This window comes from Microtus oregoni, unplaced genomic scaffold (assembly GCF_018167655.1).
Source record: "Microtus oregoni isolate MIOR12 unplaced genomic scaffold, Mior012 000100F_ref0000014, whole genome shotgun sequence".
NCBI lineage: Eukaryota > Metazoa > Chordata > Mammalia > Rodentia > Cricetidae > Microtus > Microtus oregoni.
In genome coordinates, this window is record NW_024544713.1 from 2,900,683 (window position 1) to 2,916,715 (window position 16,033).

General features: G+C 41.1%; 1 protein-coding gene across 1 annotated transcript; it reads left to right on the forward strand.

Annotated features, from left to right (window-relative positions):
- Positions 1 to 9,588: 9,588 nt before the first annotated feature.
- Positions 9,589 to 14,744, forward strand: LOC121443136 (zinc finger C4H2 domain-containing protein-like). The gene is made up of 4 exons (XM_041644815.1): positions 9,589 to 9,756; positions 11,273 to 11,445; positions 12,454 to 12,616; positions 14,153 to 14,744. Exons 1-4 carry the CDS (start codon positions 9,601 to 9,603, stop codon positions 14,264 to 14,266), a joined length of 606 nt encoding a protein of 201 aa, XP_041500749.1. The 5' UTR covers positions 9,589 to 9,600; the 3' UTR covers positions 14,267 to 14,744.
- Positions 14,745 to 16,033: the final 1,289 nt, after the last annotated feature.

The following is a 16,033-nucleotide window of genomic DNA, read 5'->3' on the forward strand; positions in this document are numbered from 1 at the left end:
CCTGTCTCAAAAAACAAAGAAAGAAATGTGAAGGAAGCTATCCCTATAACATTGCAATAGTATGGCTGCTAAATACCAGAATAAGAGCAATACCAACTGGCATGCTAATATGAGAGAAGGAACTCACCCTGGGCCCAACACATTAGACAAAGAACTATAAGCAAATAAGGGCTGAGAGCCAGAGGACTAGTATTCCTCAGGGACGAGTCCTGCAGCTAGTTAGCCAATACCAAGTGGACAGTTTGGAAATCATATACACAGGTAATATTAGAGGGATTTTTTTTTCTATAGTACATTAAGAATTTAGACCGAATAAAGGTTTCTAGGAAGAACTCTCAGGCCACTATAGCTCGCATCATAGGGCTGCATGTCTCACTAATGCTGACAGTAGGTGTGCCAGACACTGTTCTAAACAGAGTACATACATTGGCTCTTTTAATTCTCTATAACTCAATGAGGAAGAGATCATGTATTAATTATCACCATTTTCCAGGAGAAGTAAGTCAGTAAGAAGGTACAACCTACATAACCCATTCAGAATCTCAGATTCTAATAAACTGTCAGGTCAAGTTCAAACGTAGGCAGTCTGGTTCTGGAGTACCTAACGGTCACTACAGTATCTTCGTAAGACAGCAGGAATAGACAATACATTCAGGAGGAAATAAAAGAATATCCTTAAGTTACTAAATTATTATCAAGTAGAAGAAGTATGGCAAATATTCTCTATCATTATTCAAAACTAAACCAAGAACAAGAGCTGCAAATTATACCATCTGAAGACATTCCTGGATCATTATAAATCAGCAGTGTGAGTGTGAATCTCCAATCAATGGAAACCGAGCAGGATGGGAACAGGTAATGTTTAAAAATGTTCTAAAATCTTGATGGAGAGCTAAGAGACTACATGTCTCTCGAGGTAGACATGGGGGTAGGACGTAGCCATCTGCATAGTTGTTAAAGGATGATGCTAGAACTGTACTTTACATGACTACTCAAAACGTACTAGGTACATGACTAACAAAGATGCTTGCAAACTACACTTTTCTTCATTAAAAAGGCATTTTTATATGTGAAACTGCATGTTACTAACACACATCTGATTCCATTACAAATCCTTAAAATCCAAATAAAAATAGAAAGAGGGAGCAAATCTGGCCTAGTTTCATTTGGTTGCTATTAAAAAGTACCCTGAGAAAACCCAACTTTGGGGGGAGTTTACTTGAGCCTGGAATTCCAAGATGTAGTCTATTACAGTAGAGACGCACGGTGTCAGAAACTTCAAACAGCTAGTCACATCGCATTCACATTCAAGAGCAGAGAGAAAAGAATGCACTGCATGCCTACTATTATTCACCCTCTCTGATATTCTTACACAGTTCAGGAACCCTTCCATAGGGAATGGTGCCACTCACAGTAGACTAAATCTTCCCACATGAATTCATGTAATTACAACAATTACCCCTGGACCTGCCCACAGGCTGACCTGATCCACACAATCCCCCTATGAAACTCTCTTTCCAGGTGATTCTAAGTTATATCAAAATGACAATTAAAAGTAACCATCACATACAAGCCTCAACTTGCCCTTAGTTTTAGCTGCCCCTCCTTATATTTTCTCTGTTGACCCAATCTTCCCTCCCCCATTATTTAAGCTTCTTAAAATGTGCACATATATGAAAGAAATATAAATAGAATTACCAAATAACGGGAGACACAAAGCCCCAACTAGGCATCACTCATCATCAAACGAAACTTCCAGTATAAGAAATGGGTTATATCTAATTGTGTTGTTGGCCAAAGGAGCTCCATGGAAAACCCCAAAACAACCCAGGATATTGTCAAGGCTATTGATTGCTCTCCACAAAAATGATGGCAAGATCCAGCTGTTAAAGGCAACACCTACATAACTCATTAAACATGGAGAAGTCAAGCTGGTGCCTACCTAGAACCTTTACCTCTACTGACTAGTGTTTGTAGTACTAGATTCTGTTAATTAGTAGGTAATCCAGCTACAAACCCTTTGATCTACAATGGTGACCATGATGCCAATGTGGAGGTCAGAGGATTACTTTTGGGAGTTGGCTCTCTGCTTCCTTTTACCATGTGAGTTCCATAGATCAAACTCAGGTCATCAGGCTTGGTAAGTCATTGGTGGTGCCTTTACTGACTAAGTCAACTCAAAGGTCCCCCAATCTCATTTTAATGTGTACCTATTCTCACCTTTAGTAACTCTCTCAATTATGAACACTCCTAAAATTCACTGGTTATATGTTCATCTCATACCTCTGACTCCATCATTTTTTATATCCTCTTATATGGATTCTATTCATGTCCTTTTATATGAGGGAGGGAAGGAGAGAGCACACGCTTAGATGTCAATCTTCCTAATTATCCCTTTCATATATCTTCAGTTTCTCTGAAAGTATTTTCCTTGGCAAACATCCAGAACTATGTAAATAAAGCTAACCTACCTAAGTTCTCAAACAATTTAGCACTAAATTTACTACCAAAGCCATTAAAAGGCATAAAGCAACAGCATAAAAGGTGTTCAGAGTAGAAAGGGTGGCTATGGCAGCTTTTCATTGAGTCTCAGTGGCTTGTAAGGTGAAAAGTGAATTTATAGTGCATCACTCAAGTGTCAGAGTCCAAAGTGTATAGGTAGGAAGGGTATCTATAATGATGTAAAATACCTCTTATGGGGTTTCAAAACTGAGTATAAGAACTAAGACATCTGTCAGAATGCCATACTGCTGAAGACACAACTTACTGATATTGTCTAACATGAAAAAAATCAAACTAGTCTCCAATTGGAAGCTTCACTCCTACTTACTAGCATTTATGGTACTCAAAGGTACTTTGCATATTACCAGAGAAGAAAAGTAATGGTAAATTTCACCAAGTAAAAACCCTGTGACCTACAACGGAGACGGGCCTATACGATATACTGATGCAATCATGGCACAAAGCTTGTGAGAACAACCAACTACTTTTTATTAGAATTAAGGCCCTACCTCATGATATAGAACCCATACCTGATGCGGGTGAAGTGTTCAAGGACATGAGACTAGATAGGTCATAAGCCTCGGGAAAAACCTACTACTATTCTGCTAAAGGGACGTAGCAATAAAATGATTCCTAATGGTATATTGTTATAGCCATAGATTAGATCCTTGCTCAACCCTCATCAGAGAAGCTTCTTCTTGCAATAGCTTTTAATTAAAACAGAGACCTACAACTGAGCAACACATACATAGGGAGAGACTTTGGAGAACGGAGGCCAAACTGGAATGTCTTTATCAAACCCCTCCCCTCAAGGCTTAGAGATCTAAGTGGAAGAAAAGGTGGAAAGATTTTAAGCTGTCAGAGGTGGTGAACTACTGCAAGGAAACAGTGTCACCCATGCACAAGGGGCCTGATGTGTGCAACAACTCACAGACACCATGATAGCACACACAAGGCCTGAGCAATTCAAACCAATCAAAACTGCAGCATTGAGAAGGGGAGTGGGACGAAATCCCACCTCTAACCAAGAAGCTATTGGCAATTGGTATCTGCTGGGAGAGGAAAAATCCCTTTTCTTCATTGGAGTTATCACTGGGTATAACAACATACTTCAGAGCAGGTCCCATGACCAGGAGTGTTGGCCAACACAAAATGGACTTCATATTTTTCTGCATGCTTTTTGTTTTATTTTGTTATGCTTGTCTTGTAGGGGTTTTTGTTTATTTTTATTTCATTAGGCGTTTATTTTTGTTTTGTACTTGTTATTGTTTTGAGAAAGGAAGAGAGAGGGGCATGAAGTTTGGTGAGAAGGGAAGTTGGGGTTATCTGGGAGGAGTTGGAGGAGGTGAAAGAATACAATTAAAGTGTATTGTATGAAAAAATTTGAAATAAAAAATAAAGCAGTTCATAGCCTATATGCTTAACTAAAAGGATGATTGCCTGATAAAATCAATGACTTAAATAGGATTAAGAGTTACCCAAATAGTAGACAAGATGTTTAAGGTGCAATAAAAATGACTTCTCATCTCAAGCATGTGTCTTTTAAATAGCTATATGTACTCAAAGTAGAGTGCACATAAATAACATAGTTATCAAAGTTGAGGACAGAATTTAGGTATAATTTACTTGATTTTAACAAGAAAATAAAAAATAGGGGTGGAAGAACCTAGACTCATAGGCATCTGTGGATCATGACAAATGATCTAAAATTTATATCATCACAGATCTAGATCTCTGGGCAAAAGGAATTAAAATAAAACAATAAAATGGAGAGTCTTTATGTGAACAAGATGGTAGAAAAGAAGGTTGAATTTGGGGATACCAAATTCAACAATAATACATAGTCTAATTTCCTCAAAGAGAAATCCAGAAACCAACTAATAGACTCCTGCATCTCAGCAAGCATGACCAGCCATACTGATGCCAACATGAAAGGCTGCAGTACTTACTCGCCATGATATCTTTGCCCAGCTCAGCACAGTACAATCAGAACAAAACTCAATTGCTAGATTCTTCCTGGAGAGAGAGAGAAAAAAAGACTAAATATATGTCAAACATATGGATTTGTGGGGGTGAGGTGAGGCTGGGTATGTGGAATTAAGTTACAGCTTCCCTGAGTCTGAACACTGGTATTAAAGATTATCAGGTGGAGGGACCGTTGAAAATAAGACAAATAGGATAATCTCCCACCCGATACCCTCACTGAGTATGGAACAAGAGAAAAAATTCCAACTCTCAGATTCTCATTGGGAAGGGAAAAAGTTGGAACATATGTCTAGCATGTTATTTTTCAGAGAGCTACTCAAGGTAGTCGCTCAAATACCATCACTCTCAAAACCCTGACAGGACTGGGCATGCTCAACATGTCTGAAGGCAGCTGAGAATAAAGCAGATTGCCATGACTTGAAATGTAGTAGAACAGAGTTTAATACAACTTAGTGACTTCTATTTTAGGAATAAAATAGGGTAAGTGTTCGACATGTCATTTTTTAAGGCTACTTTCCACAGAAATGATTTGTTTTGTCAGTAAAAGCATCAATGAAGCTCACATTTTTGAATAGATTTTAAATTATAATACATCACTTTCCTCCTTCCTGTTCCTCCCATAAGCTCCTCCCATGTACTCCAACCCCTCCCAGGACGCGCACTTTCAAATATTATGCAAAGAATGAGAGCCCTTGGAACTCTCAGCCCTGAACAGGGTGCCTCCAACAAACCCCTCCTCTTAGAGCTCATGGAACCCTGTGGAATAGGAGGCAGGAAGAGTTTCAAATCCAGAGGGGATGGAGGCCATTGTGACACAAGACCTTCTAAACACAGTGGGCCTTATGCACAGATGAACCTACAGAGACAGAGGCAGCATGCTTTTATTTTGCCCATTGTATCATTTTAGCATCTTTTCTTGAATGTCAAATGGCTGTAGCTATGTGCACTTGTGTTCAGATCTTTATTTTGTTCCAATAGTATGCATATCCGTTTTGTGACACAACCATGTTATTCTTATCTTGGCTCTGATGCTGACATCTTGAGATCTAGAGTGGCAATCTCCCTGAATTGCTCATGACTGTTCTGGCTCCCATTCTATTTGTAAGACTTTCCCTTGAGTGTCCTCGTTGTGCTGTTCACTTTTTAAATCCCATCTCCATTTTATGTTGAGTGCTCTTCAATCTTTTTATCTCCTTATTGAGCTGCATTTTCTAATCCGGCATTATCTTGGTTATTTTATTCAGCCTTGTGTTTGTCTTTTCTTGGGTAACACTTACGCCTTTATTTCTTTGAGTTAATTCTCTCTAAATTTTTACACTGAACTGTTTGTTTCTGTTTTCCTTAAACTCTGAATTCTTTGATAATATTTATGGTGTTTTTTTAAAGTTCTGTATCCTGGAATTAATCTGAGTAATTGTTCTTACATACAATTTATGTAGGACAGGTGGATTGGGGGGGGGTGAGGGGGAATGGACAGTGTATACTGTCTTTGAACTTTCATATTATTTTGCAGTGAGACCCGGGCACATGGGCTTCTTGTTTTGGTTGTATGTTTGATGTGGACACAGAAGGCTTGGCTAGTACACAGGATTTGCTACTCAGTACAAGCTGGCAGTTAAAAATAATGTGCAGGTGGGTCACACCAACCTGTGCCCAGACCCTGGTTGTGGGCTCTAGGTTGAGCCTGGAAATTGAGAAGAGTTCAGGCACAGGAGGGCCAGGCATACTCAGAAGGCTGGACCATAACACAGGATGTATGGGTCTGTCTGGCCCTGAAGTATGGTTCAGGACCAAATATCCATAGGGGCAACTGGAATTGAAAGGGGTTAAGCCAGCAAGTATAGGTATGTTACCCGTGTTTCTATAGCACACAGACAGGCTAGAGGGTCCCTGGCAGGGAATGTCTGGGGGATGGTGGGTCCTAAAAGGAGGAAGAGGGTCAGGAGGAAGTCCTGATCCTTGGCAAGCAGCTGCAGGGCTACCTGAGTTGGGAGGCTCTGTACCAGCGAGTAAAGATAGGTTACCCATGTCTTCCCTCTGTATGGGCTAGATAGAGAGTTCCTTGCAGCGAGGGTTTCAGTGTCTTGTAGGTCCAAGGAGAAAGAAGGGTCAAGAGAAGGTCACAACCCCAGAAAAGCATCCACAATTTGACCAGGCAAGGACTGTGCTTGGGTGCACAGGCAGGTTACCTGTATCTCTGCCCTATGTGGACTGACTGGTAGGTCCCTAGCAGTGAGAATTTCACCATGTCATGAGTCTCAAAGTGAAGAGAGGATCTGGAGGATGATGATCTTGTTGTTCTCCTTAGTTAATTGAAGGCTTTTCTTTGCTACTTAATAGGCCATTATTCATATTCTACTTACAAAATGGCATATGCTAATGAAGCTCTTCCAATCTCAGTAACCAGCATTATGCCTTACAGCACACATGTAGTACTGGTAAGTTCTTTGTTCCAATGTCTGGAGCGCTGGGGTGAAGGAGATAATCATGGCTGAACTATAGGGCAGAGTTGGGGAGTACACAATCATTTGTTGATTGCTCATCATGGGCCACGGAGCTTGGGAACTTTACATGCATTAACTCACTTAATTCCTACCACATGGCATGGGAGGTAGGTGGTATTATTTCCCTGTTAGTACTGAGGAAGTCAAAGCTGAGAGTACGAAGGAATCACATAATGTCACTTTCTTGATATTTAAAAATTGAAAAATCTCTTTTCAGCAGAGGGTGAAAGATTTGACTCATGCCAGCATCTCAGCTGTGTGTTGAACTTTACCAAAACCCCTGGATTCATCTAGGCCCATCCCCCTCTTTCGGATCCAGCCCTGCTAATCTGTCTTCAGTTATTCCTTTCATGGGTTGTGTCTTTCTGCTCTGGGGCCTTTGTTCATGCCAGCCTCACTTCCTGAACTGCTTTCCCTTGTCGCTCTTGACTGAGGAGGACAAGTGTTCAATAAATATTTGTGTATGTGTGTGCATTTGCTTCTTAGTGCATACTTATTAAATATAGTTAAATGTAAACTTAAATGTTAATATTATTCAAAGGCAAATATCTAGTAAAGTGCAGAACCAGCACATATACCCAAGTATGAGTTTAAAGTACATGTTCTTTCATGATGTGTCTCTGCTCATACAAATGGGTTCTTGACCTAATACTCACTCCGCTGGCTACATGAATCAACATATGATACTACTCTAATTATCAGTTTCCCATCTCTACAACTGGGATAGAAGCAGGCAGAGTCCAGATGTTCTGTATATAATATAGAAGAGGTTGAGAATAGAGGTCTAGGCAGGAAGGGGTCTAAATGAATATTTTTTCAATAAAACCAAGTATTGTTCCTCTATAAGAAAGGTCAATAGCTACATCAAGAGTTCTTCATACGCCTGACAACTTGACTCAAAGGTAATGTAGTGTAGTGTGTAACATGCAAGTATTGCAGTTACTTTTGCACCACTGTGCCAATGTTCCTGACATAAGCAGTGCAAGGGGCAATTTTTATATGAGCCAGCCATGCTATATGGTATGAGCACCATCAGCCACACGTTTAAAGATAAATTCATTAAAATCAAATATAATTTATAAATCAGTCCCTTAGTCATAGTAGCCACATTTCATGTGCCCAACAGGATATGTGTGCTATTGCTTTGGAAAGCACACACACAGAGCATTCTGGTCGGTGCAGAAAGTTCATTGGACATTGCCTCTTTAGAATTTCTCAGGTCACTGTTGCTAGCTCTGGCTACCTTTGCTAGGAGTGCTTTGTGGTGGGAGACTCTTATTTGCAATGAGAGGCATCTCTGGCCCATATCCACTAAAAACCATTAGTGTTCTCCTTTAACTCAGTCCCGCAGCTGGAACCTGCACTGCCCTTTGCAAACATCCCGAGGCAATAAAATTTATCTCACTTGCAACTCACGGAGTTTTTCTGTTTAAAAAGAATCTCCTAGCTTGATGTGGGATTCCCCTCTTTATGCTGTGAATGCCATTGCTTAATAAAGAAACTGGCTTTGCCTGATAGGGTAGAACAGAGCTAGGCAGGGAAAACTAAACTGAACGCTAGGGGAAGGAAGGCAGAGTCGGAGGAGAAGCAATGGAGCCGCAGCTGAAGACATGCACAGAACCTTTGCTGGTAGGCCACAACCTCATTGTGGTGCACAGATTAATAGAGATGAGTTAAATTAAGATGTAAGAGTTAGCCAATAAGAAGCTAGAGCTAAAGTTTCTAATTATTCACCTGCCCCAATAACCATCGGTTACTTCCCTGATGAAAGGTCTTGGAGATTATTCCCAGATGGTAAATTTTAATGAGAACTGAGTTCTCCTAGTTGGTTTAAATTGGCATTCGTTTAGAGTACCTTTATGCGATAACTCGTTTGAGCTCCAGATTAGCCACAAGTGTGTTCTTTCATGTCCTCGATTTATAAATGAGAAAGATGGGGCACAGGTTGATTAGACAAACTGCCCAAGATATCATGAGCAGGAGGGAGGCATATTTACATCCCATGTAAAGGATAATTAACATCCCCTGAGCCCAGTAGTCAAGTGGTAGGATCTGAGATACTAGAGAGGAATTTCCGGTTTCCATCTTGGAGAGTGTGCCCTATGTCAACAATAGCAATGTGTTTTAACTTTCAAATACCAAAGAGGAAAAAGAGTTCAACACCACCAGTAATTTAGATAACTATAACACAAAGATTTAATACTATAAATTATTACTGTGATTTTTATATTGTTATTTTTCTTATTCAGTAACCACAAAACAAGCATTCTTTGATTAAGTCCAAACATTGGCAAGCATCTGCTAAATAAAGAATTTTTCATATATCAGTGAAAAAAAAGAAACTAGAGCTAATGGGCCAAGCAGAGATTTAAATAATACAGTTTTTGTGTGATTATTTCAGGGCTGAGCAGCCAGGAACCAACAAGTGACTTCCCTATAACACTAACTCTTTCTGAGATGGCTCTGATCTTCTCTTGTCTGTGAAAGCGAGGGTTAGAAAGATAGCTTAGAAGGAAAGGCCTAACTCTGCTTTCCATTTCTGTCTTCCTCCATCCTCCTACTGGCCTGTTTCCTGCTCTTGAGAAATTTCAGGAACAAGACTCTGCAGATGGAAAAGATCAAGGCCCGTTTGAAGGCTGAGTTTGAGGCACTGGAGTCAGAAGAGAGGCACCTGAAGGAATACAAACAGGAGATGGATCTCCTGCTGCAGGAGAAGATGGCGCACGTGGAGGAACTCCGACTGATCCATGCTGATATCAATGTGGTACGTGGCTGGCTGGCTGCCTGTCTCTGGGCTCGTTAAGGATGAGCAAATAGAGGATGTTGTTACCTTTCATTTAGATGTCACTGTGGCTACTTAGCTCAGAGGAGAGGGCTATGGAGTAGAAAATTCCAGAAGTTCTGAGGCCAGCTCTGATTATGTCACTGACTAACAACAATGGACAAGTCCTTTATTTCTGAGCATCGTATTTTCTCCCTGTATTATGAAAGGCCAACTGACCTTCGAGGGCTCAGTCCGTTCTGACATGTTCACATTCTGGAATTCTGCAGCTCAGGAAGTAGCCAAGGAAAAGTGGACTAGATGCCTGCCCCTTGAGGGTAGCAGAAAATGCTCAAAAGCTCCCAATAAGACCAAATCCATCCTCTCTTTCTGCTTACCAAAGTGGGGCTCTCTCATTTGACGGCCATTTGGAAACTTTTAGAATACTGTGACTAAATTGCCAAGCTGACAAGTTCCCTTGTTTGGAGTTACTCGCTAATAGTCTAGGCTTCTTTACTGGGTATTCCTTTATCAGGAAGTGGAAAGGGTTCACCTGTGAGATCCTTTCCACTCCTTAGAGCCTATGACATCTTTTTCTAAAATTCGTTTTTGATGGAGCTAAGTTTCTCTTCTTGGCAAACTCATTTCTGGGGGATTACTACTTTTCAGAATGTTGTCAGGCCTAGAATCCTTAAAAATACATAAATGAGGCTGTGTAAGATCCTTGGGGTCTTATGTGTTAGAGAGCATAAGATTCTGGGTCTCCTGGAGGGAACTGATGATGTAGAATCAATAGAAAGAATCACATTTTTTTTTTCGATAGAGGGGTTGAGAATCCAGGCCGGTAGATCTCAGACTAGAGCATGAGGGTCAGCTGGAGGGCCCATTAGAGCCCAAGTTGTTGAACTTTACTCCAGAGTTTCTAGTTGCATATGTTAGGTAAGGGATTGAGAATATGCAATTCTTAGTTCCTAAATGCTAATGCTGCCGCTGCAGCTGCCTGCAGGGCGTGTGGATGGGGTGGTGGGTGGAAGTGTGGCGACCAGTTTGAAAACAGTTGACCTAGGAAAAATGTAACTGGCTTGGAAGACGTTAAGTCTTCCGTTTCTGTGTTGGTTTTGTTCATAAGGATCTCCGTGAAAGCTGAAGCTTCTTTCAGCTCACTGACCTCTACAGTAGACTGCAATCCAGGTGAGGTGAGCTAGATGATCTTTAAAGGCAACTGCAGTGTGGAGGTGTTAGTAATTTGAGTAATTTGACCACGAGTTTATGAGCTGTTACTCCGTTCACATGAATTCAATCATCGAACCTTTACTAAGACTGCATGGGGTGTGCACTATTAAACTTTCACTATCATAGTGATGAAGAAACCGAGGCGTGATCCGCCATGCAGAAAAGACATAGTAAACTTGAACATAGATTGGTTTCCCTCTGGAGTCTGTGCTATTATGTGTTCAGTTCTAAAACGTCTTTGAGAACTTTGGGATCTTTTCTGTTTCTACCCTGCTCTATTTTCCAGATGGAAAACACCATTAAACAGTCTGAAAATGACTTAAACAAGTTGCTAGAGTCCACCCGGAGGCTTCATGATGAGTATAAGCCGCTGAAGGAGCATGTGGATGCCCTGCGCATGACATTGGGATTGCAGAGGCTTCCTGACTTGTGTGAAGAGGAAGAGAAACTCTCATTGGAGTAAGCTGCCTGCCCTCTGACCCCAAAATAACACAATGTAACAGAAGGGAGGGGAGAGGGGGAGGCCACACAGATGGACATGGATATTTACATGGCTCGAAAGTCCGAGTATATAGTCTAGTCCTATTCTTAGGCCTGCTGGTGACTAATTCTTTGCATGACCTTCTTCAAGTCTCTGCTGACATAAAGAGCAATGAGGAGATGAAGTTTAATGGGTGACTCTTTAAAAATGCTTTGTGCAGTTTTTGACAATGTAATAATTTTACCTATGCACTGGCATGATAGCTCAAGGAGTAAAATGGCTTTCCACCAGCCCTGGGGACCTGAGTTCAGTTCCTGGGACCCATGCGGTGAAAGGAAAGGATGAACGCCTGCAGGCTGCCCTATGACTTGTGTCCTATGACATGGTAGCGTCATGTGCCTGCCTGTACATACACATGCACAAATAAATAAATTTAATATAACATTTAAAATAACTTACCTATGAATTTTAAAATGTCACTTTCCAAGTTAAGGTCTAGAGGAGTATACAAAAAGGATGTGCTTCCATTTTTTCCAGGATATGGCCTGTTCTTTAATCTCAAGACCCAGAGTTAAAAACTAGGCTCATTTTAAAGACAGAGTTCAGCCCAATAGGAGGGAGTATATCCTAAAGTTACAACTGGATTCCTGTAGAAGCAGTGAGCTTCCTATTCCTAGAAGGATATAAATCTAGGCTTGGGAATGCTTGGTCTTAATATTGCAAGTGACCATCAAATAGACAATGGGTCTAAATATCTTGCTAGCCCTAAGATTTCTTGATCATCTGCATCTATCAGAGTTAAGAAGAAAAGTGTCTATTTTCCTACTGATCATGTGCCTAGTACTAGGGGGAAGGACCCATGTGCTATAGGGAGGGTAGTGCCATTCTAGAGAAGATCCTAGTACAATTTTTGGTTCCTTAGCATAGAGGGGCAAGGTTCTTCTTGCTTTCAGAGTGATCCAGCCAGTGTCTTTTCATCCCCAAAGTTACTTTGAGAAGCAGAAAGCGGAATGGCAGACAGAGCCTCAAGAACCTCCCATACCTGAATCCCTCGCTGCTGCAGCTGCTGCTGCCCAACAGCTCCAAGTGGCTAGGAAGCAGGACACACAGCAGACAGCCACCTTCAGACAGCAGCCTCCGCCTATGAAGGTGGGTAAGCTAGACTGGACCACAGAGGAAGCAAAGTGTCCTGCAATGGGAGGCTGACGAGATGCCGCTTGAGGTTGTGGTCTGATTTATTTTAGATCTTACTTAAACAATGTTTGATTGGTACACAGAGGATGGGATGCTATGTTAAATCCATGTTGCTGCATGGAGAGATTAGAGTACAAGAAGCCTGGCAGGCCCTAGTAAAATAGAAATTTCTAAAGGTTAGAAAGGAAATTCTTATACAAATACATAGTGAACATATCTCATTAGTGAGGGATTCAGTAGGATCACAAGGCAGGTTCTTAGTGCATTTGGCGAACAGATGTTTACATGGTTGGAAAGAACACTGAAATAAATTTGGAAGTTTTATGTCTTCTAGAGACATAAACGTAATACCTTTAGGATTACCTTTCCTTCCCACTAAAATTAATTTGCATTTCTACTAGGTCAAAACTGTTTATGGGTTTCCAGTGAAGCATCACAGAATTGGGTCAATAGTAACTAGTCAAGCAGACGTTTTACTAGAGTGGCTTCCCAGTAGACCATAGCCTACAGGTAGAGTCTGCCTTGTTATATGCTTTCATTGGCAATTTACTGGTGCACACACATGCCAGGTGATTTGTGTGTTGTATTTTTTTTTTTGGTTTGGTTTGAGACAGGGTTTCTCTGCATAGCTCTGTCTGTCCTGCAATTCACGCTGTAGACCAAGCTGACTTGGAACTCAGAGATCTGCCTGCCTCAGCCTCCTGAGTGCTGGGATTAAAGGCGTGCGCCACTACGTCCAGCTTGTGTGTTAGATCTTAACAGAGTTGAATAATTGCAACAAACCACTTAATGTGAAAAGTCTAATATATTTATGGGCCACCCCATGACTCAGGATGTAGAAATACCATGTGAATGTTATGAACTGAGTTTGATCCCAGCATCCCATGGTAGAAGGAAAGAACCAATTCCCAAAAGCTGTTCTAGGAGAGAACTGCAAAGTTGTCCTCAGACCTCCACACATGTTCTGTGGTACATGCACACACATCTCTTCATTTCGTCTCTCTCTCTCTCTCTCTCTCTCTCTCTCTCTCTCTCACACACACACACACACACACACACACATACACACACACACACACACACAAACACCACCCAATTTTAATTAAAAATACCCTTTAAAGTCTAAATATTCACTACCTTGGTCACTATAGAAAAATGCTTGCTAATCCATCTCGTCCAAGACAAATCGATAGTACATGGGAGAGCTGGTTAGAGATAATGTTCTGATATATTGCTGCATAAATATAAGGTTCTTATTTTATTTCCAAGTTTTACATGCAGGTTTTATACACCTCTCTCTATGTTATATCTTTCGCTCCTATGTTCTGTGGTCTCCAAGAACACTGGTACCTACCTGAATCTTACTGATAACTGTTCCTTCCAAATGGAAAATTGTAATTATTTTCTGGGCCCCTGAGTAGCTGCAGTCTGAACCATTGCTTAGAATAATCTGACTACACTAACTTTATTTATTCTGTCTACCCCCTTCAGGCCTGCTTGTCATGTCATCAACAGATTCATCGAAATGCACCTATATGTCCTCTTTGCAAAGCCAAGAGTCGGTCACGGAACCCCAAAAAGCCAAAACGGAAGCAAGATGAATGAAGAGAAGGTGAAGGGCTAGACCTTTGTTGATCATAAATCCTCCCATTGGCCAGAGTGATAGATGTCCTGATTTTCTAAAAAATACCCCTTCCTTCTCCTCTTGAGTCTTCTATTTAATTTTCTGGAAGAAGAACACCTCTCTCTCTTTGCTCTTCTTTCTTTCTGCTCTTGGGATATCAGGTTCAAGAACAGCTGTGGTTTGGGTGCTAATGACTGGGTCTCATGACCCCTTCTCTCCCTCTCACATCTCAACTACTGTGCTGGTTTGGAGGTGACTGAGGGGTAAAGGCCCTGATGGACTCTTTCTCTTGCTCCCAAGGACTGGAGCCTATTGGGCTGCAGGGTGTACGGACTGGAGGAGGTCCATATCTTACTTTAAGAAAAGGCCTCAATGATGTCCTTCCCTCTCTTTTTGCCTTAGGTTCTGAAAGGACAACTACTTTATTTTTGCCAGACTTCCCAATGGGCTGAATCTGTGTATCTCCCCAGTATTTAGTTCACCATTAGAGCTCAGGAGTAACTTAGACAGGTGTTCTTTCTTATAGTAATGTGTGAGGCTCTGTGTTTTGCCATGGTTCCATCCAAGTCTTCCAAGTATACTCAAGTTTTTACATACCAGACTGGGCATCTGGAGATCCCAAGATCTGTAGGTCTTTCCCTCTATACTTTTTTTGTTCTTTGCAAATCAGTAGGCATTCGCTGCAGTGAAATTAGGGAGTCAGACCCATGCTACAAGCCTCACCCTGTTCACTGCTGAAAATAGGAGGTCTGATGGCTATGGTATAGGAATTGTCTTGGATTGAGAATCCAGGAGCTGACTTTAGCTTTGTATTTTGTTTAAAAAACATCACTGTAATACCTGCCCAATTACCATCACTATCACTGGGAGGATAAAAGTGAATATGGTATTATATGAATGCCAATCATTTTATACATGTAAGTGGGTATGACTTTGTTTTCCATTCTTCCCTCCCTTTGAGTCTGTCTTCTCTAAGGTAGCCTTGGTTAAGGAAGTTATTGGTTATTCTTTTCCTGTGGGTTGTGTAGGTGACCTTTCTCCCCCAACCAAGGGCACTAAGTTCTTCAAGCCCCACAGCTGACGTCTTTATCAAAGCTAAGCCTCCTAGTCATGTTACTCTTAGACCTATGGAATAAAATCAGGGCTGACTGACTAAAAAGATATAGCTCCAGGTCTTTATCCCTGGCTGGGAGAAAAGGGAGATGTTTATCAATTTTTGTTTCTTTTTTTTAACTTTTGACTTTGAGTCACAATAATATGTGTTCCAAACATCAAAGATGCCTCTGTCTTTTTAAAGTAAGTGTTATGATTTTATAAATCCTTTTAAATAAACATTCATTTGTTGGAATAAATGCTAATTGGGTGCATTCTGTACACTGGGCGACAACAATAACAGTAGAAAGGGGAAAATAAAAAAGATTGAGAAGGCTACAGAGATGTGGCCGGGAGCTGGGAGCACTGTGGTTGGAGATAGACAGAGAGATGGCTGGAGCAATGCTGCCTGCTGTGACGATACTGGAAGTGTAGGCCAAGAACAGGACCCCAATACTGAGACTCACTGTGATTTTCTTAGAATAGGGGGAGGATTGTGCCCATGCCACTACCTAAGTGAGTGAAAACATAGGAGCATGGTACTAGCAGACCAAAGCCATTATTTCAGGACAGGAACTATGGTTCTTCTAGTCTTTCCACCCATCTCTAACTCAGTATTCCCTGAGCCATAGATGCAGGAGTTGTGATGTAGATGC

Bases quoted from the DNA above. Each gene is read 5' to 3' on its own strand.
- LOC121443136 (XM_041644815.1), top strand. From the start codon at position 9,601: ATGGAAAAGATCAAGGCCCGTTTGAAGGCTGAGTTTGAGGCACTGGAG. The intron at 11,446-12,453 runs GTAAGCTGCCTG...TCATCCCCAAAG, and splicing joins GAAGAGAAACTCTCATTGGA to TTACTTTGAGAAGCAGAAAG. The intron at 12,617-14,152 runs GTGGGTAAGCTA...TACCCCCTTCAG, and splicing joins AGCAGCCTCCGCCTATGAAG to GCCTGCTTGTCATGTCATCA.